This window comes from Pongo pygmaeus, chromosome 19 (assembly GCF_028885625.2).
Source record: "Pongo pygmaeus isolate AG05252 chromosome 19, NHGRI_mPonPyg2-v2.0_pri, whole genome shotgun sequence".
Classification (NCBI taxonomy): Eukaryota; Metazoa; Chordata; class Mammalia; order Primates; family Hominidae; genus Pongo; species Pongo pygmaeus.
Genome location: NC_072392.2, coordinates 86513940 through 86539516, shown reverse-complemented (window position 1 = coordinate 86539516; position 25577 = coordinate 86513940). Strand labels below are relative to the sequence as shown.

The window sequence follows — 25577 nt, the reverse complement described above, 5'->3', positions numbered from 1 at the left end:
GGAGAATCATTTGAACCCGGGAGGCGGAGGTTGCAGTGAACTGAGATCATCCTACTGCACTCTACCCTGGGTGACAGAGTGAGACTCCGTCTCAAAAAAATAAATAAATAAAAAGGAATACATAAGATGGGTTGGGACAATTTTAATTTTAAGCCACATTTGCAGAATTTGGAGAAACTTCAGCAGTTGGAAAAAAAATAAGAGTCAAACAAATAACATCTCCTGGAAAAAAAAAAAAAACAAGCTCATGGCCAGACACGGTGGCTCACGCCTGTAATCCCAATACTTCGGGAGGCTGAGGCAGGCAGATCATCTGAGGTCAGAAGTTCAAGACCAGGCCAGGCATGGTGGCTCACGCTTGTAACCCCAGCACTTTGGGAGGCCAAGGCGGGTGGATCACCTAAGGTCAGGAGTTCAAGACCAGCCTGGCCAACATGGTGAAACCCCATCTTACTAAAAATGCAAAAATTAGCCGTGGTGGTGCGTGCCTGTAGTCCCAGCTACTCAGGAGGCTGAGGCAGGAGAATTGCTTGAACCCAGGAGGTAGAGGTTGCAGCGAGCTGAGATTGCGCCATTGTACTCCAGCCTAGGCGACAAGAGCAAAACTGTCTCAAAACAAAACAACACAAGCTCAAGTTTTGGTCTTACAGACTGAAATGAATCTGACCCACAGCTGCTCATCAATGTGGCTGAGTCATGGTCTGACTCTGGTCATGATCTCTGGCAAGTTACTTAAGCTCCCAGAGTTATCTCCCTATCTGTAGCATTGGAGGGCCTGTGCCATCCTTACAGGGGTGCTGGTGGTCTAAAGGAGATAACAAATGGTTAGTGCATTGCACACAGCTTCAGTGTATCAGGAATTCCGAAAAAACTCAAGCTCTCCGTCCTGGTCACCAAAGAGAACCAAGAGAGAAGCTGAGAGCAATGCAGACAGAGGTGGTAATGAATGGAGTTCCCTCAGGCAACTACATCATCCTAATAGTGCTGGAAAGGATTTGTGAAGAAATCAAAACTTCCCATCACACCTACATGCACACACACCCCATTATAGAAATATAGGCGATACGGTCAGACTGTGTAGATAATTGTCAATAACCACAATTTTTGTTTTGTTTTATTTTTTTGACACAGGGTCTCACTCTGTTGCCCAGGCTGAAGTGCAGTGGCACAATCTCAGCTCACTGCAGCCTCAAACTCCCATCTTAGCCTCCTGAGTAGCTGAGACTATAGGTGTGTGCCACCATGCCCTGCTAATTTTTGTATGTTTTGTAAAAAAGGGGTTTCGCCATGTTACCCAGGCTGGTCTCGAACTCCTGAGCTCAAGCAATCCACCCGCCTTGGCCTCCCAAAGTGCTGGGATTACAGGCGTCCCAAATTTTTTAAAAGAGAAAAAGAATTATCACCATGCTGGGCATTATAACACTAATCGCACATTTATGTTGAATTTTTCAGCTTTTTATCATATCATTGCAACTCCATGAGTCATTTACATTCTTTCCTATTTTTCTCTCTCTCCTAAGCCACCCATTTTTTTTTCTGTTTGATTTTTTTTTTCTTTTTCTTTTTTTTTTTTTTTTTGAGACAGGATCTGGCTCTGTCACCCAGGCTGGAGTGCAGGGGCATAATCTCAGCTCACTGCAACCTCCTCCTCAAGCCATCCTCCCACCTCAGCCTCCTGTGTAGCTGGGACTACAGGCACGGGCCACCACACCTGGCTAATTTTTGTATTTTCTATAGAGATGGCGTTTTGTTGTGTTGACCAAGCTGATCTCAAACTCCTGGGCTCACAAGGTCCACCCATCTCAGCCTCCCAAAGTGCTGGGATTACAGGAGTGACCCACTGCACCTGGCTTTCTACTGGATTTTTAACATAGATTAAAAAGAGATTCTTAACATAGATTAAAAATTTTTAAAAAAATTTTAAAAAAATACAGAAGGAGCAGGATTGAAATTTAAAAAAAAAAAAAAAAGAAAAAGAAAAAAAAGAAAAAAGAAGAAGAAAAAGAAGGCCAGGTGCTGTGGCTCACGCCTATAATCCCAGCATTTCGGGAAGCCAAGGTAGGCAGATCACTTGAGGTCAGGAGTTCAAGACCAGCTTGGCCAACATGGTGAAACCCCATCTCTACTAAAAATACAAAACTCAGCCAGGCGTGGTAACACAAGCCTGTAATCCCAGCTACTCAGGTGACTGAGGCAGGAAAATCACTTGAACCCGGGAGGCGGAAGTTGTAATGATCAGAGATTGTGCTACTGCACTCCAGCCTGGGCAACAGAGCGAGACTCCATCCCCCCAAAAAATAAATTAATTAAAATTTTAAAATTTTAAAAAGAGACTGGCTGACATATGTCATAGCTTCATATGGCCAGGTGTGACTACAGGTATGCCCAGCAGGCCACCGTGGGTGAGGAGGGCAGCAGGATGCTCTATAGCCTCACTTCTCATGCCATAATGTGCAGAATCCCTCGGCTGTTTGTTTTTTGTTTTTGTTTTTTGAGACTGGATCTTACTCTGTCACCCAGGGTGAAGTGCAGTGATGCAATCATAGCTCACTGCACGCCTAAGTCTTGTTAAAAAGCAGACGTGGGTGTAGGGTGTGAATTTGTGCACATCTACCAAGCATGTAGGTGATATCCACCATGCTGGTTCAATGACTACACTATGAGTAGCAAACATAGGAAGGGCATACGGGCTCTGGACTCAGAGAGACCCAGATTGGAATGTCCATTCCTACCTCTTTCCAGCTCCGGTGTAACCTGGGCAACATAAGCTTCCTTATCTGTAAAATCAGGTATCAGGTTGGTGCAAAAGTAATTGTGGTTTTACTTTCAATGGCAAAAACCACAATTACTTTTGCACCAACCTAAGAAATACCTACCTCACAAAGTGGTCATGTGGATTACACAGAAATATAGACAGTGCTTAGAATGTAACAATTTCTCAATAAATACCCATTATTATATTAACTATTGTTTTATAGATAGACAAGCTGAGACTCACCTTTCCCAGTTGGCTCAGACACCTGTAGCCTTAGAAATAACCACAGTGCACTGTCTGGACAAGGGAACACGTGTTTTGTGCTGCTTTATTACCTGAGTAAGGCTTATCATCTTTTTTTGTGTGATCATAAATGCATCTCAGGATATTTAGGAAATACAATGACAAAGAGGAAAATAAAGAGAAAGTGGAGAAAGAGTCACCGCTGGGTGCGGTGACTCACGCCTGAAATCCCAGCACTTTGGGAGGCCAAAGTGGGCAGATAACCTGAGGTCAGGAGTTCGAGACCAGCCTGGCCAACATGGTGAAACCCCGTCTCTTCTAAAAATACAAAAATTAGCCTGGTGTGGTAGTGGGTGCCTGTAATCCCAGCTACTCAAGAGGCTGAGGCAAGAGAATCTCTTGAACCCGTGAGGCAGAGGTTGCAGTGAGCTGAGATCGCACCACTGCACTCTAGCCTGGGTGACAGAGCAACACTCCGTCTCAAAAAAAAAAAAAAAAAAGAAAATGAAAACCCTGAGTCCCACGACCAGAGAGAGTCGTTGATAACATTTTGGCATATCTCCTTTAAGTCTCTGTTGATAGGACTACAAAGATAGGACTACAGAGGTCATTAAGATCTTACTGTTGATGACTTGCTTCCTGCTTTTTTTTTCACTTACTATTATATCATAAGCATTTTCCCATTTCATTAAATGTTTTTTCAAAACATCCTATTTGGTGCCTGTTTGGCATTCCAACATCAGAATGCTGGCTTAGTTGTCCATGCAGGGAGAAGCTCAAAAGGAGTCCTGTGCACTTTCTCTCTTTCTCTCTCTCTCTCTCTCTCTCCCTCCCTCCCTCTTCATGTCCAGTGTCTGGGCTAGAAGCAAAGACAGCAGGCAGAGGAGGAGGGAGGCCCCACATGTGTGAGACCCTAGCATCACAAGGCTCTCCCTAGCTGAGCTCAATAGTCCGAGGAACCCGGAAAATTTCAATAGGAGAATTTTGTGGACCTCATCGTTGAAAGGTTTCTTGCACTCCCTGCAAATAACGCATTTAAATTTGCACAGAATGTACCATGTATCTTATTTGCCGTCTTAACTGTTTCCTGTCTGCATCTTTAATTTATTGCTGATGGACCACAGTCTTGGAACTTTGCCTTGTCCTGGAGCCTATCGCAAATGTGTCAGACAGCATTACCTTGATGATCCATCACCCTGTGGACACGCTGGACAAGGAGGGTGGTTGTAGCCTGGAGTATCAGTACAGCCCATATCATGGCTATATGGGATTCCAAAGTAGTAATCAAAACCTGGAATAGAAGCAACCGGTTAGCACCCCCACGTGGCTGCGACTCCATGTGCTTGCCTTCGTACACCCACGACAAAAATGTAATTTCCTATGATTTAATACTGCAGTGCTATAGAGTATGTAATTATAAGAGGATTTGATTAATATCCCTTTGTAGTGTGCATAGAAAATCACTTTGCTGGGTTCTGGCTGTTAGATTAGATTTGCAAAACATCTTGTGATTAGAATTAACCCAGTTTGGGAGGAAGTGGAGAGAATTATTGAACGCCTAACATCTTCAATGAAATTATGAACATACTCAGTATTTGGTGAAAACCTACTATACACATGACACTTTAAGGGATAAAAAAAAAAAAACAAACAGTTGTTCTTAGCTGCCACAACCACAGAGAAAAAAAATTATAAAAAATTTTTTAGAAAGAATAAATTCTGCCTTCAAGAGACTTTTCATGTGAGGAGAAAATAAGATATACAGATTAAGCAATAAGAGATGAATAGGTGAGCCAACAAGAGTGATCAGAGGAAGTTACCCCCGATAGAGATGGTGGGACAGGGATGGGGCAGGAATCGCAAAATGCTCCTTGAAAGATACTGCCTTTCAGCTGGGACTCAAAAGGCTAGCAGAATTTGGGCTTGGAGTGGTGGAGTGAAGGTGAGGGATGGAAGGGTGTGAGCACTGAAACCCAAAGCCTTTGTGTTGAAGTTTTCTTCTGAGTTCCTCCTTCATTCTATCTCTTCTCCAGCCCAAGCTTTATTTATTTATTTATTTATTTATTTATTTATTTATTTATTGAGACGGAGTCTCGCTCTGTCACCCAGGCTAGAGTGCAGTGGGGAAATCTCGGCTCAATGCAAGCTCCGCCTCCCAGGTTCACACCATTCTCCTGCCTCAGCCTCCTGAGTAGCTGGGACTACAGGCACGTGCCACCACGCCCAGCTAATTTTTTGTATTTTTAGTAGAGATGGGTTTTCACTGTGTTAGCCAGGATGGTCTCGATCTCCTGACCTTGTGATACACCCATCTCAGCCTCCCAAAGTGCTGGGATTACAGGTGTGAGCCACCGTGCCCGGCCCAGCCCAAGCTTTTAATCAAAGGCTATAGCTGCATATGCAGCTAGAATGCAAAAATTCTCCAGAAAAGGGAAACCTTCCCCAATTACCCAGGTAACTGCTTCAGCTCTCTTTATTTCCTAGAGGTAGGTAGAACTCAAATCTCACAAAGAATTGCTATTTCTCATTAGCCTCAAATTCCAGGCCCAGGAATAGGGAGAGCTGTGTTTTCACCTTCAACTCCTGCCCCTCCAAATGCTTTTTGGCCCTCTCTATAAGCACACTTCCGAAAAGAAGCAAGCTCCCTTCAGTTCCCTGTGAGCCTCATGCTTTGGGGCCTCGGTGGCTTTGCCTGGAATTCTCTGCTCTGTGTCTCTCACAGGTGAAACTGCATTAGCACTTCTCAGTCCAATTTGAGTGTGAAGTTTCCTACAGGATTTCCCTGCTCTTCACTGCATCCCGCCTGCCACAGCCCTGAACTCAACCCATTCTCCTAGTGTAGCCTACAGACTTTTTATCATCTGGGTAATACCGTCTTCCCCATTAGTGATGCACTCCTCGAGTTAGACATTAGATCTTTGCCAACCCAATATGTGGTGTATGTAGAATAACTAGTAGATGTTTGTCGTATTTTTTTTTCTTTTTGAGACGGAGTCTCACTCTGTCTCCCAGGCTGGAGTGCAGTGGCATGATCTCAGCTCACTGCAACCTCCACCTCCTGGGTTCAAGCGATTCTTGTGCTTCAGCCTCCCGAGTAGCTGGGACTACAGGCACCTGCCACCACGCCCAGCTAATTTTTGTATTTTTGTAGAGATGGGATTTCAGCATGTGGGCCAGGCTGGTTGCAAACTGCTGACCTCAAGTAATCCATCTGCCTCGGCCTCCCAAAGTGCTGGGATTATAGGCATGAGCCACCACGCCCAGCCTGTTTGTTGTATTTTTAAAAAATTGATACCTTCATGCTAACTTGGTTTGTACAAATGGATTTAGCTGCCCCCTAGGTACACAATATAGCCCTGAAATGCTACTGCATCCAGTATCAGGATGACTCTCCACCAAGGAGAGCAAACTTTTGCCAGAAAGGGCCAAATAGTAAACATTTTAGGTTTTGTGGGTCAGATGATCTCTGTTAAGGCCACTCAACTCTGCCATTGCAGCGCAAACACACCCATAGACAATATGTACACAAATGACTGTACATATTGGCTGTTTTCTTTCTTTCTTTTTTTTTTTTTTGAGATGAAGTTTCAGTCTTGTTGCCTAGGCTGGAGTGGCGCAATCTCGACTCACTGCAACCTCCACCTCCTGGGTTCAAGCGGTTCCCCTGCCTCAGCCTCCCAAATAGCTGGGATTACAGGCATGCACCACTGTGCCAAGCTAATTTTTTATTTTTTTAGTAGAGACAGGGGTTCACCATGTTGGCTGATCTCAAACTCCTGACCTCAGGTGATCCACCCACCTCGGCCTCCCAAAGTGCTGGGATTACAGGCGTGATCCACCATGCTTGGCCTTGCTGTTTTCTAATAAAATTTTATTTACAAAAACAGCTAGCATACTGGATTTGGACCACAGGTCTATGCCAACCACTGATTTAAATCACAGGCATCCTCATACCCCAGTGTTAGAAAGACCTCGTTGTGTTTGCAGGAGCCCTGACCTGAGGAACAGCCCAGGGCAGCAAGAGGAGCCTGGGTGCTTAGAAGGAATGTGTAAGTGTGCTTGGCATAACCCAGGGTATGTGAAGTTTTTTTCTGACTTCCTCTGTCATTCTATCTCTTCTCCAACCCAAGCTTTTAATCAAAAGATTAACCGGGCATGGTGGCGGGCGCCTGTTGTCCCAGCTACTTGGGAGGCTGAGGCATGAGAATCACTTGAACCTGGGAGGCGGAGGTTGCAGTGAGCCGAGATCATGCCACTGCACTCCAGCCTGGGAGACAGAGTGAGATGGGGAACCAGGACAGTGTACCACAGACAGGATGTAAGAGGCAGGAGGGAAAAGGAGTGAACTTGGACATAAGCATGAAGAAACCTCAGAGTGTCCATGCCAGAAGGCTTTTTGGAATTGTCTGGTCCAAAGAGCAAATAGGTAGGAGGTACTCTTTCCTTCCCACTTCCCACACCCGCAGCAGACACCAGCTCCATCATGGTACCACTTCCTGCTGCACAGGAGCTGGTCTCTGTATTCCCTCACCACAGGAATATGCCCTCAAGGCGCCAACACCTGATCTGGTCCAACCCCTCAATTGTCAAGTGACAAAACTGAAGACCAAGGAGGAAATAAGTTCTGGAGTAATTTTTAGTGAGTGCAAAAGCCAGGTCTTCACTTCCCCCATCTGCCATTTTTTTTAAAGCATGTGTGGACGATGCCACCTGGGAAAAGGGGGTCAAGGGAAGAGAGGGAGAGGAATGAGCATCAAAGGGGAGGTAAGAGTTGAAGAAGATGTCAGCCAATGGGGTTACTGACCAGTGGGTCCCTGCTGAAGGCTGGCTCCAGGCCAACCCTCTGAAAGTCATTCTCCAAATGCAAAAAACTTCCAATGCAAACCCTCCGCCAGGTCTAGGACAGAACAATTCAGCCGTTTTCCACAGAGATAGGGAGAGATACTGGGGCAGGGGAGGGGAGAAGTCTGCAAAATAGTCAGAGAATCACATTTGCTTATAAAATGGCAGAAGAGGAAGGGGCCAGGGACAGGAGAAGCCACCAAAGCTGCGATCATGGTAAACTGCCTTTAAGAGAAAGTCCACGGCTTCCTATAGGAAATGGAAAAGGTCAGTGGCACGAACTGCAACTTTGAAAAACCGTCAATAATTCAGTGAATTGGACGTTTGGAGAATCCGCCCTTCAGCAAAGTGATTTTCAGAGAACCAGCTTTGGTAGCTTGATCTTGGCCTACTTCCCCAAGGCCAGAGGGTGAGGAAGCAAAGGCTGCAGGAAGAGGCCAAGAGGCAGCATCTCCTGTTTGGATCTATGGCCAGGTTTCCTGCTTCGGTGAATCCATCAGTCAATTTTTACTTCTTCCCAGATTAGCCATGTCTGGACCTCAAGGGGCAGAATGTTCCCTGAGGTGTAAAGAACTGAGAGATGGCAAAATAGCTGATGGGCCTGTGATGGGGCAGCTGGAAGGGCAAACAGGCACCAAGGAAGGACAGCCAAGGAAGATGCCAGCAAGTGGGATGTAAGGTCCCGGAGAACCCTGGTACCCCAAATGCACCCAAATGACCTTGTGAACAAAGATGTCCTAACTTAGGGTTGCCCCCAGAGACAGGATGGCTTAGCTGTTCATGGAGTCTTACACAGACCTTTATTTTCTGTTTCCCAGGTAACAAATCCCCGAAAGAATTCTTACCACGGAAGTTGGGGTGATAAGAGCCGTGGTGTCCAAGATGCCATTTGCCTGTAGAAAAACATAAGAGAGATTTTCAGAGGAATCCCCGTAGGGGTACCACAGCCCCCTGAGGAGCTGATCACACACTCAGCTCTCATTGGCTTCGCCTTGCACTGTGGACAAGCAAAAAGAAGCTGCAATGCGGTGTACAAGCCAGGCTTTGCTCTCTGGGGCCGAGATGGTGTCCACAGGGACACATAACTCACACGGGAAACCACAGAGAAAGAGGAAGACAGCCCATCACCAGGAGCCCAGAGAAGCCTGAGCCTCTGCCCCTCAAAGAGGGCTCCGCAAACACAGCAACCCCACATGGGCCCCTTCACTTTGCCCTCCTGCGCTGGGGCCCTGCAAAGGCACCAGGCGGCCCAGGGTGCAGGTGCACCGCCCCACGTCGTCTCAGAAATGTCCGCTTCCTGCCTGGTTTCATCATCTTCCTCTCTGGCCAACAACAGCAGCCCGCAGTTCAAGCACCGAGACACCTACGGGGCAGCAAATGAGGAAACTCAGACGCCCTGCTGCTCCTCGGTCTGCAAATGCGTTCAATCTGGGGGAATAATTGGGCAATGTGTGGCAAGAGCTCTGACAGTGTCAGAACTCTCTGATCTGCTCTTCCGCTCTGAGGAGTAGACCCCAGGGACGTCACCCCCATGGTGAGGGGGCAAAGAAAAGAATGTGGTACAAAGATCGAGACGCTGGCAGCATTAAACCGCTCAAACGAGAGATTAACGGGCAACCACAGGAGTATGTCTAAGTACATTATTTGTTGTGGCCTCAATAAGACACTATCAAACTATTTTTTCAAGACAACTGCATGTAGCAAAAATTAAGAATCGGTGAAGCTGGATGAAGGGCCTCTGGGAGTCCATTATTCCCTCCCTGCAACTGCTCTATGGGATTGAAAAAAAAAAAGATTAATAAAAATTGAGAGAAATGGGCTCTCAATTTCTCTCAATTGAGTGGCTCATGTCTGTAATCCCAGCACTTTGGGAGGCCGAGGCAGGCGGATCACATGAGGCCAGGAGTTTGAGACTAGCCTGGGCAACGTGGCAAAACCTTATCTCTACTAAAAATACAAAAATTAGCCGGGTGTGGTGGTGCACACCTGTAATCCCAACTACTCGGGAGGCTGAGGCAGAAGAATCACTTGAACCCGGGAGATGGGGGTTGCAGTGAGCAGAGATTGAGCCACTGTACTCCAACCTGGGCGGCAGAGTAAGACCTTGTCTCAAATAAACAAAAAAAATTGAGAGAAATGGATTAAGCATTATGTGAAATATTTGGATTAAACATTACATGGGAACATGACATTATATTAAAATTATGAAAAGTATTGTTTAATCATAAAAATTATAATATGTAAAATTATATTACATGGAAACATAGAATAATGTGAAAGGGGGAAAAGTGGAGCCCAGTGGTATTCGCACAGCTAGGCAACACATAAACTTGGACCGAGATTAGAAACAAAGTGTGAGTGTTGTAAATGGATCTGATATTCCTTTGGTGGGTCTTTAATTTTTCCTAAAAGTGTACTTTAGTTCATAATTTCAACAGCTGGATATGCTTAAATATCCTGTCCAGGACATGCAAAAGGTGTCGTGAGTGGTGAGGGGGTGAGGAATGGCAGCTAAACAGTCAAGCTGCAAACAGTTGCTTACTGGGAGTTTAAAGGCATGAAGACGGAGGGGCCAGTGAGGTCAAATCCAGCTCCAGAAGAAGCCAGCCCCACTTCTGCAGCATAGGGGCTGAGTCCGGAACAGCCCTGGGACCAAACCCTTCCTGGCTATGAGGTTTATTATTTATTTACTTATTTGTAGATACAGAGTCTCACTATGGTGCCCAGGCTGCTCTCGATCTCCTGGGCTCAAGGGATCCTCCCACCTCAGCCTTCCATAGTGCTGCGATTACAGGCGTGAGCCAGTTCATTCAGCTGGCTGTGAGGTTTACACGGACGCATGTAACTGGCCTAGTAAGGAGAGTCAGCCCACAGTGGCAGTTTCACAAATGGTGTCTTGGTGTTGATGTTGTTAACATAATGACGCCTTGGGGTATGGGAAGAAAGGGTTTGCAAAAAGAGAAGTGTGGGACCTTAATTGGTCTCTCCTACAGCCTGGGACTTACCCCTTCTGGGACAAAGAATGCCGCACTCCAGGTTGAGCTTCCATAAAAGGATATCAGGCTCTTTAACCCAGAGTGGGATAAAAAGGCCAATAGCAGAGGCACCAGCCCTGGGTCTGGGTAGAACAACCTCCCACAGGTTCACACAGTTCAGACACCCAAGTCATGCCCACAGGGCTACCCGCTTGTGGTCGCACCCTCCCTCCCTTGCAATTTCCTGTATGGTGGAGGAGGCAGGGATCCCAAGGGGTCCAGCTCTTTGAGAGTTAGACTAACAAACGCAGGCAGCTGAGGATACTTCTGGGAATACTGGGCTGTCTTGGCTCCTGGAGGGGAGAAGGGCAGTGAGGCAGAGCCTCAGGGCAAGGCTGGGAACAGATACACCTGCCTAGATCTGGCCTCCACCCCTCCAGGTTAGGCAGCTTCTCTTCACCGGTCTGAAACTCCGTTCTCTTGCCAATACAATAATCATCTTCATGCCAATAAACACTCAGCCCAGTGCCTAGCACATAATAAATGCTGAGTAAGAGATGCCTAAAAAAATGTTTTAAAGGAGAGGAAGTCATTGGACAATGTGGCAGACGTTGCTGGTCTCCCAGCGATGCCCACGTCCCCGTGTATCCTGCTAATAGAACTGTGGTTTTGTTCAAAGGGAGGGAGATTACCATGCCCAAGTTCAAGTCAGTCACTACAATGCTGTCCCCACTTTCTCAATCTGGGAGTGCAGCAGTGAGGCGTGGCCAAAAGACCCAGCTCTGGCCAATAAGATGTAAGTGCAATTCTTGGGGCGCGGGCGGAGCTGAGCCACCTCCCTTCTCTTCTTCCTTCCTTGAGCCAAATCGTGGTTCAGGGGCCTAAAGTCGCTGGATGGCAGTCCTGAGGCAGCGAGCATGAGGACAAACACCAAACACCAACATGCTAAGGATGGCAGAGCAGAAAGATCGAGTGAGAGCACCTGGGTCCCGGCAGCATCTTTGAGCAGCTGAATTAATGAAAGCAACCACTTACCACAAAACTTGCTATAATGGGAGGAAAATAGCTCCATGTATGTTTTAATTCACTGTTAGGTCTTTTCAGTTCCTTATAGCTGAGAGCATCCCTAACTCACACAGCAAGACATGAACAGGAAAGCAGACAGGCAGTATGTTGGGAATTTGCAAACACAAGGTAGCTGCCACTGCAGTAAATGCAACAGGCAGACAGGGCCCAGAGTTACCTATCATCCCAGTGACGTAACCCGCCTGCTGCAGCACCTCTGCCAAGGTGGTCTCGTTGAGCGGAAGGCCTCCCACAGAGGTGACTGCAAAGTTGCGCGTGACTCCATTGCGAAGGCCAAGCCGGCCGGTGAGCAAGGAAGCCCGGGAGGGTGAGCAGGTGGAGGCAGCTGCATGGAAATCCACAAACCTGCAGGGAAAGGACAGTGGTCAGGACCGCATCAACCACAGGAAGCCAGAGTAAAAGAAAAGGCAGTGCCCACTCAGTTCCTGCAATTTCAGTGCTCAAAGATCAAAGATCAAAGATCACCCAGTCATGGAACAAGTCAGGAAATGGGATTTCTGGCAGGGCGCGGTGGCTCACCCCTGTAATCCCAACACTTTGAGAGGCCGAGGTGGGAGGATCACCTGAGGTCAGGAGTTCAAGACCAGCCTGGCCAACATGGTGAAACCCCGTCTCTACTAAAAATATAAAAATTAGCTGGGCGCAGTGGCGTGCGCCTGTAGTCCCAGCTATTCAGGAGGCTGACACAGGAGAATCGCTTGAACCTGGGAGGCGGAGGTTGCGGAGAGCCAAGATCACGCCACTGCACTCCAGCCTGGGTGACAGGAGCGAGACTCCATCTCAAAAAAGAAAACAAAACAAAACAAAAAAAGGAAATAGGATTTCTGGGTTTCAGGAAAAAGAAACCCAGAGAGGTAACACAAGTAGTCCAAGTTTCCACAACTCATTCAAATGGATTTAATCCAACAAATTCAATCTTATTTATTCGAAGATTCCACATTTCAAACGTGCCTACTTACTAACGTATTTTTTTAATCCCAAAATCAATACTTGAGGTGATTTAGGGTCATTTGCGGATCTAGGCAGACCTGCAAAAAGTTTGAGTAGCTTTGGTGCACACATTCTCAGTGGAGGCTGAACAAGGTAACCTCTCCCTTCTGGTTTCAGCTCTCATATCACACTGTAAACAAATGTCCTCACAGTCTATTTAGAGCCACGGCTTTTGCATTTTTGTGTTTTGTGTTGGTGGTTTCACTGTGGAAAATGGCCCCCAGATGTAGCGCCTAAGTGCTGTGTAGTGTTCCTAAGCTCTCAAAGGCTTTGATGTGCCTTATAGAGAAAATGTATGTGTCAGGACCAGGTGCGGTGGCTCACGCCTGTAATCCCAGCACTTTGGGAGGCTGAGGCAGGTGGATCACTTGAGGTCAGGAGTTCAAGACCAGCCTGGTAAACATGGTGAAACCCTGTCTCTACCAATAATATTTTTTTAAAAATTAGCCGGGTGTGGTGGCGGGTGCCTGTAACCCCAGCTACTTGGGAGGCCAAGGCAGGAGAATCGCTTCAACCCAGGAGGCGGAGGTTGCAGTGAGCCGAGATCGCACCACTGCACTCCAGCCTGGGCGAAAGAGCAAGACTCCATCTCAAAAAAAAAAAAAAAAAATGTATATATATATATATATATATATATATATATATATAAAATAAGGTATCTTTACACCGCAGCATTCATAAAATACAGTTATGTATTAATTTAATTAGTGAATGAAAATGTTGTGAACAGATGCCCACAGGAAGCTAACTCCATATTTTCCCTTGGAGCAAAAGAGTCAGTATTCCCTAATTCAGTACTCACGGTGGCTTGATAGAACATAACTATTATCAATAACAAGAATTGACTGAGGTCGGGCGCAGTGGTTCACTCCTTTAATCCCAGCACTTTGGGAGGCCGAGGCAGGTGGATCACCTGAGGTCAGGAGTTGGAGACCAGCCTGGCCAACATGGCGAAACCCCGTCTCTACAAAAAATACAAAAATCAGCCAGGCATGGTGGTGCATGCCTGTAACCCCAGCTACTTGGGAGGCTGAGGCAGGAGAATCACTTGAACCCCGGGGTCGGAGGTTGCAGTGAGCTAAGATCACGTCACTTCACTCCAGTCTGGACAACAGAGCAAGACTCGGTATCAAAAAATTTAAAAAAAGGATTGACTGAATCTATTACCTATTACTGTATGCCCAGTCCTTTTTTAGACATTGTTGAGAAATACAAAAGAATTCTAGCCGTTATCCTACCCTCAAGGAACATGCAGAAACAAGACATTGAGTGACAAGACGTGAGCAAATTTAAGTCACAACAATGCACAATGGTATGTAATTAAGACCCCAAATAGATGGATAGAGCCATAGGAAATGGAGATAAGGAACGCTCTAGGATTGAGATCCGGAGAAAGAACTGGATGACGGTCCAAGGTTTAGAGAAATCTCCACACAGGAAGTGGCACAGAGGTTGGAATCAATCTAAAAGATGGGACTGTTATGAACACTTCAAAAAGCACAAGGACAGGCACTCCTGGTGGAGGAACAGCATGATATTCTTATTTTTGCAAAAGGAAACACTGAAACGATACAGCAGAAGCTAATAAAAGAATGGTTTCCCACAAGGGGAGGGAGAAACAGTACGTGGAGGAGGAAAGCAAGATTCTCTGGACTATGTTGTTATACAGTTTGACTTTCGCACTTTGTAAATGTTTGACATGGCCAAAAAGTAGAATTAAACCACAAGGGAAAAACAAGCAGACCCTGTAATTAAAAAAAAAAAAACAAAACGCTGAAACAAATAAATCCAATCATATAATAAACAGTAATATGACCACACAGAGGAAAGAATCATTTCAAGTAATATTAGCACCCAGTGTTCTGGTTGTACAACATTAATGGGATATAATCTAAGGACAAAGAGAACCACAAAGAAAGCTTAAACTTCACTCAGTAGCTGTTCCACTGGTGGCAATATTGGGTTCAGGATTTTGAAACTATTTTTATGTGATATGGTAGAGTAAAGCAAACAAGTAATTATATTAATGTTCCTAATCAGGAACCGAGATTTCCAGGGTAAAAGGTAAAGATATAAAATAAAAGGAGATAATAAAAAACCTATAATGTTAAAATTAATACAGAAGTCATTATGAACTCATGCTTTTTAAAAATATAGATCTCCTAGCTACTATCTGCTGAAAGGGCCTAGAATCATTGACACACCTGTAGCAATGAGGATGCTACACCTCTTTGTTTTAAACACCATCCTGCAGTAAAAGGAATCGGCTCTCCTTGGAGAAATAGTTAATTCCAGATTTGAGGAAGGAGAAGTACCAGGGGAGTCTGGGACATCTGCTTGTGCCAGGAAGCAAAGACCCAAGAGCCAACTTCCAGGGGCTCCTCCTGGCCAAACTTGGGATAATGTGGGCATCAAAAAACAATTAGGCCTGGCGTGGTGGCTCACACCTGTGATCCCAGCACTTTGGGAGGCTGAGGCAGGTGGATCACTTGAGGCCAGGAGTTCGAGACCAGCCTGGCCAACATGGCGAAACTCCGAGTCTACTAAAAATACAAAAAAATAGCCGGACATGGTGGCACATGCCTGTGATTCCAGCTACTCAGGAGGCTGAAGCAAGAGAACCGCTTGAACCCGGGAGGCAGAGGTTGCAGTGAGCCGAGATCGCACCACTGTACTCCAGCTTGGGAGACAGAGCAAGACTCAGTTACAAAAAAAAAAAAGAACAATTAGTGTATTTGATTGTAAGCCATGAATAAATAAAAATCCATTAGTTCACACTGACACTCAGAAAAATTCATTTACCACCATTAGAAAAGAATGTTATGCCAACTCCACACCCTAAAAATTCATAATTAAACATTCATCTTGACACTTTAGAAGGATCATAGTCATCACTAGGTGATGAGGGAAAGCACTCCTTTGCAGAAGCTTGCCAGGCAAGTCGGACTCAGGGAAGGGATGGCAGGCTCAGGAAATCACCATTTTTGCAACCCCACCTCCACCTCACCCAACCCTCATCTATTTTTTTTTTCTTTTGGGGCAGCCAAATCAACCCATCCCCCAGCTAATAACTGATGATCAGTGGATGTGTTGGGAGTGGTTGTTCAGAGTGTCAACCGCGGAGCATCATAAATTGGACACAGCTGGTGATCCCCACCTTATAAAATGATTAAGTTTAGTGTCATGCACAACGGGTACCCTGACCTCGTACATCTCCTGATGGGATGCAAGATGAAGTTTATAAAATCAAGGATTCTTGCCAAAACGTTTACCCTGAATCTAATCAAACCTCTAGATCTAATTTCCAGGTTACAGGAAATACAGCTAATAGAAAAACAAATTAAATGACACCACAAGGAAGTAATTTAACAAACCAGTATTTTGATATTCTACAAGAAAACTGGTCTAGTCTCTTCAAAAAGTCGACATCAAGGGATAAAATGGGATTGGGGTGGGTAGTAACCTACATTAAAGACAATAAAGAGACAAAATCAAATGTAATATGTGAGCCTTGATTGGCCTGCAGTTCAAATAAACTAACAATACATTTGAGGATAATTAAGGGAATTTTAATACAGACCCAATGTAAGACATCAGGGAATTTTTGTTCATTTTCTGAGTATAATAACAGTATTATAGGCATATGGAAGAATAATATTCCTCTTTTTTATTTTTTTAATTTTAATTTTTATTTATTTTTCTCTTTTTGAGACAGTCTCGCTCTGTCACCCAGGCTGGAGTGCAGTGGTGCGATCTTGGCTCACTGCAACCTCCACCTCCCGGGTTCAAGCGATTCTTCTGCCTCAGCCTCCCAACTGAGAGCTGTAGCTGGGATTACAGGCACGCGCCACCACGCCCGGCTACAAAGTGGCTAATTTTATGTTATGTATATATCACTTCATTTAAAAAAAAAAAAATCCTACAGACTGAGTGGAGAATGCTCAAAGAGAATCTCTTAGGCAGGGGCCTTGGCCCCTTAAGCTGGCTGTCAGGAGGTCTTCAGGAGAGAAAGCTACTGATTTATAACAAAGGGATTCATTTATCATTTCACTCATTACAAAAATATTTACTGAGCAGCAACAGCTACTGGGGCAGACCCTGTAATCCATGTTAAGGAAGCAAAGAAACAGTCCCTATACTCGATGACCTTCCAGTTTCATTTTCAAACGAAAGTCCAAGGAGGTCGTTTCCATTTTACAATGAATAGTTATAACCATTTATTTAGCTTGAACTATGAACAGGGCGCTTTACATGTGCTAAGTCATTTAATGGCATTAAATGCCCCTCCTGGGAGAGCCCTAGGATGGGCTCATATAAGGATTCCCATATATAGATGAAGAAACTGAGGCAGGGGGAGGTTAAAGACCTTGCCTCACACTGCTGGAAGGGGTAGAGCCACAATTTGTATCCAGGCAGATCCAGTCCATGCTCCTGGCCGTGGCACTATACAGTCAGGTATCCAAGGGCACACCCTGGGACTCAGGCGTGTCTGATTCCAAATCCTATGCAGGTGCCGTTAAACCATGCTGCCTCTACTAAGAACTCCAGAAGCTTGTCTTGAAAGTTGAAGGGAAGGGGCAGGGGAGACTGGCCCACTCCACAGCCAGTCTTGGAAGGAGGAAACTGAGATAAAGTGAAGTTTTAAAGCGGAGAGGAAAATGTCCTCAGTCCCCCTGGCCTAATGTAAGGGAGGAGAGAAAAATGAATTTGGCTTGGGCATGAGAAGAGACCTTGAGGCTTAACCATCCAAAGACAGGTGTGGGACACACACACACACACTAAAAACACACATGTATACAACACACATGCATGCACACACACACACTCTTCAAATACAGCTCAATGTGAATGGAGGAAAGTACTAACTGGGCCTGGGGAAGGCCTCTTGAAATCAGATGACACAACACTGGAATGATCTATTCAGGGAAGCCAGTTTTTCAAGGTTTTTGTACCCTAAAAAACATCTAGAGAAAAACCAGGCACCTGAATGCCTGGGGGTTTTCCTCGGAGACCTGCCTGAAGACAGAAGTTTCCTGGAGCGAGCCGTGCTGGGATTCTAGGAATGTATGCTTTTGGAAAGAAGAGTTTCTGCTGGCCGGGAGCAGTGGCTCACACCTGTAATCCCAGCACTTTAGGAGGCCAAGGCGGGCGGATCACCTGAGGTCGGGAGTTCGAGACCAGCCCGACCAACACGGAGAAACCCCGTCTCTACTAAAAATACGAAATTAGCCGGGCGTGGTGGCACATGCCTGTAGTCTCAGCTACTCAGGAGGCTGAGGCAGGAGAATCACTGGAATCCAGGGGGCGGAGGTTGCGGTGAGCTGAGACCGTACCATTGCCCTCCAACCTGGGTAACGAGAGCGAAACTCCATCTCAAAACAATAAATAAATAAATAAATAAATAAAATAGAAGGCTTTCTGCTTAGCTTCCTAATCTCCAGGTGCCTGTTCGGGGTCATGATCATCCAGTCAGCACCTTGCTTCTGGAAACCTTCCTCCTTTGCCTCCCAGACCTGTCTTCATCCTCCTTTGGCATCCCTGATGGCTGCTGTTCTCCCTCCATTGTGGGCCTGTCTTCCTTTGTCCATCTCTAAGATGATGGATGTGCCCAGGCTCCCTCCCCAGCCCTCTTTTTACTTCTAGTCCACTCACACACTCTGGGAAGTCTCAGACAGCCCCACTCTCTAAACTAATGCCTAAAAGCTGATGATCTCCAAATCCGTATTTCCAGTTCAGACTTCATGCGGAGACCACCTTCGCTCCCCTCCCCTCCCGGACATCTCTTCTTGGCACCTTAAACGCAATAATCCAGGGCTGCCCTCAGTGTCTTGCCCTCCAAAAATTGCTCCCATCTGCCATCCGGGGAGCGGTGCCACCACCATCCACCCCACATCCCAGCAGAGAACCCATCAGGGCTGCCTAGACGCTTCACTCCCGCTCATTCTCCATGACAGGTGGTCACCAAGTTCTATCAATTCTCCCAGATCTGTCCTCCCTCTCTGCCATCCACTATCACGGCCTCCATAGAGGTCCTTAGGAGCTAGAGTCAAGGTTATTACAGGAGCCTGATCTTCCTGTCACCTCACGTCACCCTCCACACTAGTACAGATGTTTTTCTTTTTCTTTTCTTATTTATTTATTTATTTATTTGAGACAGAGTCTCGTCCTGTTGCCCAGGCTAGAATGCAGTGATGCTGCAATCTCAGCTCACTGCAACCTCTGCCTCCTGGGTTCAAGTGATTCTCCTACCTCAGCCTCCTGAGTACCTAAGATTACAGATGCGTGCCACCATGCCCAGCTAATTTTTATATTTTTAATAGAAATGGGGTTTCGCCATGTTGGCAAGGCTGGTCTCAAATTCCTGGCCTCAAGTGATCCTCCCGCCTTGGCCTCCCAAAGTGCTGGGATTACAGGCATGAGCCACTGTGCCCAACCCAAATGTTTTTCCATAATGCAAATTTGATCACACCAATCCCTTATTGGAAAACATGATCTTGGCCAGGCGTGGTGGTTCACGCCTGTAATCCCAGCACTTTGGGAGGCCAAGGTGGGTGGATCACTTTAGGTCAGGAGTTCAAGACCAGCCTGGCCAACATAGTGAAACCCTGTCCCTACTAAAAATACAAAAATGAGCCAGATGTGGCAGCGGGTGTCTGTAGTCCCAGCTACTCAGGAGACTGAGGCAGGAGAATCGCTTGAATCTGGGAGGCAGAGGTTGCAGTGAGCTGAGACAGCGCCACTGCACTCCAGCCTGGGCGACAGAGTGAGACTCCATCTCAAAAAAAGAAAAGAAAAACATGCTCTTGTTCTTCCTGCTTCTCTGGGCTTATCTGCTGTCCCTGACACCTGCACATCTTATGCCCCCAACACACCACGTCACTCCCATGCGTCTGTGCCTTTGCACACGCTGTTCTCCCCACTGGGAATGTCTCTCCCCACTATCCTACTTTCCATTCATTGGCAAATCCCAGCTGTCTTCAAGGCCTACATCAAAAGTTCAAATGTTAGCACTTCGATGACTTCCTCCCTGATCTTTCGTCCTGCAACCTATCTGCCACAACCCAATACCTGCACAGAAGCGGGGTCTCCCTTCTCCATGTAATTATGTATCATTTGACATATATCTTTTCTTTGTTTTTTTTTTGAGACAGAGTCTTACTCTGTTGCCCAGGCTGGAGTGCAGTGGTGTAATCTCAGCTCACTGCAAGCTCCGCCTTCCAGGTTCATGCCATTCTCCTGCCTCAGCCTCCTGTGTAGCTGGGATGACAGGCGCCCACCACCACACCCGGCTAATTTTTTTTTTTTGTATTTTTAGTAGAGACGGGGTTTCACCATGTTAGCCAGGATAGTCTCAATCTCCTGACCTTAAGTTCCGCCCGTCTCAGCCTCCCAAAGTGCTGGGATTACAGGCGTGAGCCACCACGCCCAGCCGACATATCTCATAACACTCAACTACGACAGTGATCATTGCTTGAGTCCAGGAGTTCGAGACCCAGCCTGGGCAATATAGGGAGACTCCCGTCTCTACAAAATATTTAAAAATTAGCCAGGTGTGGTGATACACGCCTGTAGTCCCAGCTACTTGGTGGGGCTGAGGCGGGAGGATGGCTTGAGCCCAGGAGTTAGAGGCTGCAGTGACCACTGCACTCCAACCTGGGGGACAGAGTGAGACCCTGTCTCAATAAGTAAATAAATAAATGCCACAAATGCTTTGACATGCCTTCCATTGAGAGGTGGGGTCTATGTCCCCTCCCCTTGAATCTGAGTGGGTTCCGTGACTGCACTGACCAATAGAATAACGTGGCAGTGAGTGACCCTATATGCCAGTTGCTGGGCTCAGGCCTTACAAGACTGGCAGCTTCTACCTCCTGTCTGGAAACACTCTGTGAGCCGCCATATAAGAAGCTGAACCACCCAGAGACCATCACGTTGCAGAGGCCGTCTGTAGGTCCTCTGGACGGTGATCCCAGCTCAGACCTTCCCCGTGGAGATGTCCGCCATGGGAGCAAGGCCATCTCAGACCTCCCAGCCTGACCATCTGCTTGCTACACTCCACGAGGCGACCTTAGTCAACGCCCAGTACTAAAGAATTGCCCAACCAAGGAGTGCCTGAATTCCTCACCGCAAAGATCATGGGCTCTAAGAAAATGGTTGTTGCTTGAACCTGAGGTTGGGGCTGGCTTGTTACTCAGCAATACACAGCCAGAAGAACGTCTGTGTCTCTCATAAGATAATGTTTGGTACACTATGAAGTCTCCAGCACAGCAAAGAATAAATGGGCTGCTACCAAATGTGTGCTGATTGGATGACGCCACTATCCTCTTTGCTTTCATACCACATAACAAGGCTTGCTAAAGAGACCTGAGCCTTGGTCCCCGAAGATGGGTTCATTCCCTGACACTGTTTTTCAAGGTGACAAACAGCAATGGACATCATCAGAAAGCAGTGAAATTGCACTGTGAGAGCCCAGCCCTGTCCATCTGGAAGCCTGGCCTGGCCTTGAAACCACAGTCTTAGAAGCAGGCCGTTGATCCCTCTGTCTGACAGAATGAGGGCAGGCAAGGTGTGTGCGCCAACATATGCACCGACGGGTTGGGTGAGGTCCTCCCTCCAGAACCTCAGGGAGCTCCTGGTGCCATCCCGGCCACCTCTTCCTTCCTGACTATCGGTCTCCTGGGGACTAGAAGAAACACTGCAGCTTTCTTCCCTCCATCACCGGGGGCCTGGGGTAAAATTTCCCAGGCACAGGTTTCTTTCAAAGCGTCCTTGGCAGCCACACATATTGGGACCACCGGGACCCAACTTCTGAGCCCGGGATGTGGATGTGGCTGGTAGCTAGTAACTGCCACCCTTTGATGTCCAAATCGAGTTCCAGCTATTGCTCACAATTTTGCTCCCCAAATGTTCATCTCTACCCAGCTTTTTCTGTTCCCTTCCTCCTGAGACTGAAGCACAAGGATCCTCCCGGCTCACACTCCTAAACCTTCCTTATAACTACTCTTATTACTCTTTTATTATTATTATTATTATTATTGAGACAGAGTTTTGCTCTTGTTGCCCAGGCTGGAGTGCAATGGCACAATCTCGGCTCACTGCAACCTCTACCTCCCAGGTTCAAGCAATTCTCTTGCCTCAGCCTCCCAAGTAGCTGGGATTACAGGCGCACACCACCATGCTCGGCTAATTTTATATTTTTAGTAGAGATGGGGTTTTGCCATGTTGGCCAGGCTGGTCTCGAACTCCTGACCTCAGGTGATCTGCCCGCCTTGGCCTCCCAAAGTGCTGGGATTACAGGCATGAGCCACCATGCCTGGCCTCTTCTTACTCTTTTTTTTTTTTTTTTTTTTTGAGACAGAGTCTCGCTCTGTCACCCAGGCTGGAGCGCAGTGGTGCAATCTCCTCTCACTGCAAGCTCTGCCTCCTGGGTTCACGCCATTCTCCTACCTCAGCCTCTCGAGTACCTGGGACTACAGGTGTCTGCCACCATGCCCGGCTAATTTTTTTGTTGTTGTATTTTTAGTAGAGACGGGGTTTCACCATGTTAGCCAGGATGGTCTCGATCTCCTGACCTCATGATCCACCCGCCTTGGCCTCCCAAAATGCTGGGATTACAGGCATGAGCCACTGGGCCCGGCCCTCTTATTACTCTTATAGCTGACATTTATGAAACACTTACTATAATCCAGGCACTTTTCCAAGCACTTCACATATATTAAGTCATAAGCTTCTGTTGCCTCTGGCTTCACTTTGGTCAGAATTTGTAGCTCTGTACAAGCTGGCCCAAGCTTGCTGGTGTTGTCTCTTTATCCAGCACAGCAGAACCAGCTTCATAACTCATGGAACCCAGTAAAATATGAAAATGCAGGGTCAGGTGTTGCGAGAAGTCAGGGACACCGAATGGAGGGACTGGCTGAAGCCACGGCACAAGAACATAAATTGTGAAGATTTCATGGACATTTATTAAGTTCCCCAAGTTAATACTTTCATAATTTCTTATGCCTGTCTTTACTGCAATCTCTGAACATAAATTGTGACGATTTCATGGACATTTATTAGTTCTCCAAAATTAATATTTTTATAATTTCTTACGCCTGTCTTTACCACAGTCTCTGAACATAAATTGTGAAGATTTCACGGACACTTATCACTTCCCCAATCAATACTGTGATTTCCTATGCCTGTCTTTACTTTAATCTCTTAATCCCGTCATCTAAGTAAGCTGAGGATGAATGTCGCCTCAGGACCCTGTGATGATTGCGTTAACTGCACAAATTGTTTAAACAATATGAAATCTGGGCACCTTGAAAAAAACACGGTAACAGCGATGTTCAGGGAACAAAGGAGATAACCTTAAAGTCTGGCTGCCTGTGGGCGGGGCAGAACAGAGCCATATTTCTCTTCTTTCAAAAGCAAATAGGAGAAATATCACTGAATTCTTTTTCTCAGCAAGGAACATCCCTGAGAAGCAGAATGCGCTCCCAAGGGGAGGTCTCTAAAATGGCCACTTTACGAACATCTGTCTTTTACGATTGTAGATAAGGGATGAAATATGCCCCGGTCTCCCGTAGCACTCCCAGGCTTATTAGGATGGGGAAATTCCCACCTAATAAATTTTGATCAGACCGGTTGTCTGCTCTCAAACCCTGTCTCCTAATAAGATGTTATCAATGACAATGCATGCTGGAAACTTCATTAGCAATTTTAATTTCACCCCAGTCCTGTGATCTTGCTCTGCCTCCATTTGCCTTGTAATATTCTATTACCTTGTGAAGTATGTGGTCTCCGTGACCCACACCCTATTCGTACACTCCCTCCCCAAGCTTGCTGGTTTTGTGGCTTGGGGGCATCACGGAACCTGCCAACATGTGATGTCTCCCCCGGACACCCAGCTTTAAAATTTCTCTGTTTTGTACTCTTTCCCTTTATTTCTCAGACTGGCTGACACTTAGGGAAAATAGAAAAGAATCCACATGAAATATCGGGGGCTGAATTTCCCCCGATAGTCAGGCCAGGCACAGTGGCTCACACCTGTAATCCTAGCACTTTGGGAGGCCGAGGTGGGCAGATTGTCTGAGCTCAGGAGTTCAAGACCAGCCTGGGCAACACAGTGAAAGCCTGCCTTTGCACCAGGCGCAGTGGCTCATGCCTGTAATCCCAGCACTTTGGGAGGTCAAGGCGGGCAGATCATGAGGTCAGGAGATCGAGACCATCCTGGCTAACATGGTGAAACCCCGTCTCTACTAAAAATACAAAAAATTAGCCGGGCAAGCTGGTGGGCGCCTGTAGTCCCAGCTACTCCAGAGGCTGAGGCAGGAGAATGGCATGAACCCAGGAGCTTTCAGTGAGCCGAGATCGTGCCACTACACTCCAGCCTGGGCAACAGAGCAAGACTCCGTCTCAAAAAAGAAAGAAAGAAAGAAAGAAAGAAACCCTGTCTTTGCTAAAATACAAAAAATTAGCTGGACGTGGTGGTGGGCGCCTGTAGTCCCAGCTACTTGGGAGGCTGAGACATGAGAATCGCTTGAACCCAGGAGGCAGATGTTGCAGTGAGCTGAGATCATGCCACTGCACTCCAGCCTGGGTGACAGAGTAACACTCTGTCTCCAAAAAAAAAAAAAGAAAAGAAAAGAAAAGAAAAAGAGAAAGAAAATGCAGTGTCCTTGGTTCAAGAATCACTAAGCATTTTAAGATGGTGACAGCAAAGCCTGCAACCAAGCACAGGGTCTAAGTGTGCAACTGCCCAGGCCACAGTGCCCCTAAAGCTAGCCCTGCACAATGCCATCAGCCTTGTCTTAAATCTCTCAGCCCAATGGGCTTCCCAGGCCAGTAGAGAACTGCCCGTTGGTCTCAGGACCCCAGACAGTGCTCCCATGTGGCATGTGGTTGCTTCCTTTGCCAGTTTCTGCAAGTTTATCTGGGCCCTCTTTAGATTTTTCCCTACATACCAGCTATTCCTATACCAGTCTTCCCTCTCAGTAAATAGCACCCCCCACCCTGTCACTCAAGTCACAGTCATCTGAGGTTTCTTTCATTCCCTCCTGCCTCTCCACAGCTAAATTATTAGCATGTCCTATCAACTCAACTTCCAAATATATCCAGAATCTAACCATTTCTCTCCATCTATCTGCTCATGTCCTAGTCCAAGCTACCATCGCCTTATACCCAGGCCCTAGGGCCTTCATGTCAAACAACCCTAGGGGCCACCATTCACACCACAGTCCAGAGGTAAGCAACATACAGTCTCCGCCGTTACAAGCGGCAGCCCTACTTACTCCCCACTTCCAATTCCTGTCTCCAATTCCCCCTCCCCTCATTTTCCACAGTGCACCCAAAGTCATCTTTAAACCTTTTTTTTTTTTTTTTTTTTTGAGACAGAGTCTCACTCTGCCACCCAGGCTGGAGTGCAGTGGCTCGATCTCAGCTCACTGCAACCTCCACTTCCAGGGTTCAAGCGGTTCTCCTGCCTCAGCCTCCCAAGTAGCTGGGATTACAGGCACACGCCACCACACCCAGCTAATTTTTGTATTTTTAATAGAGACAGGGTTTCACCATGTTAGCCAGGCTGGTCTGGAACCCCCGACCTCAGATGATCCACCCGTCTTGGCTTCCCAAAGTGCTGGGATTTCAGGAGTGAGCCACCACACCCAGCATCTTTGAAAATGATTATCACCTAGCATGAGTACATA

At 46.6% G+C, this 25577-nt stretch overlaps 1 protein-coding gene across 6 annotated transcripts in view; it reads right to left on the bottom strand.

Moving 5' to 3' along the window:
• The window catches only part of ARSG (arylsulfatase G), a 150878-nt gene that overhangs the window by 55625 nt on the left and 69676 nt on the right, over window positions 1-25577 (bottom strand). For all 6 annotated transcript variants that reach the window (XM_054459564.2, XM_063656510.1, XM_063656512.1 and 3 more), the window contains exons 3-5: window positions 12059-12246; window positions 8686-8733; window positions 4178-4289 (exon numbers count right to left, since the gene is read on the bottom strand). In XM_054459564.2, the coding sequence (XP_054315539.1) occupies window positions 4178-4289; window positions 8686-8733; window positions 12059-12246 (348 nt within the window). The remainder of the gene's footprint in view (window positions 1-4177; window positions 4290-8685; window positions 8734-12058; window positions 12247-25577) is intronic.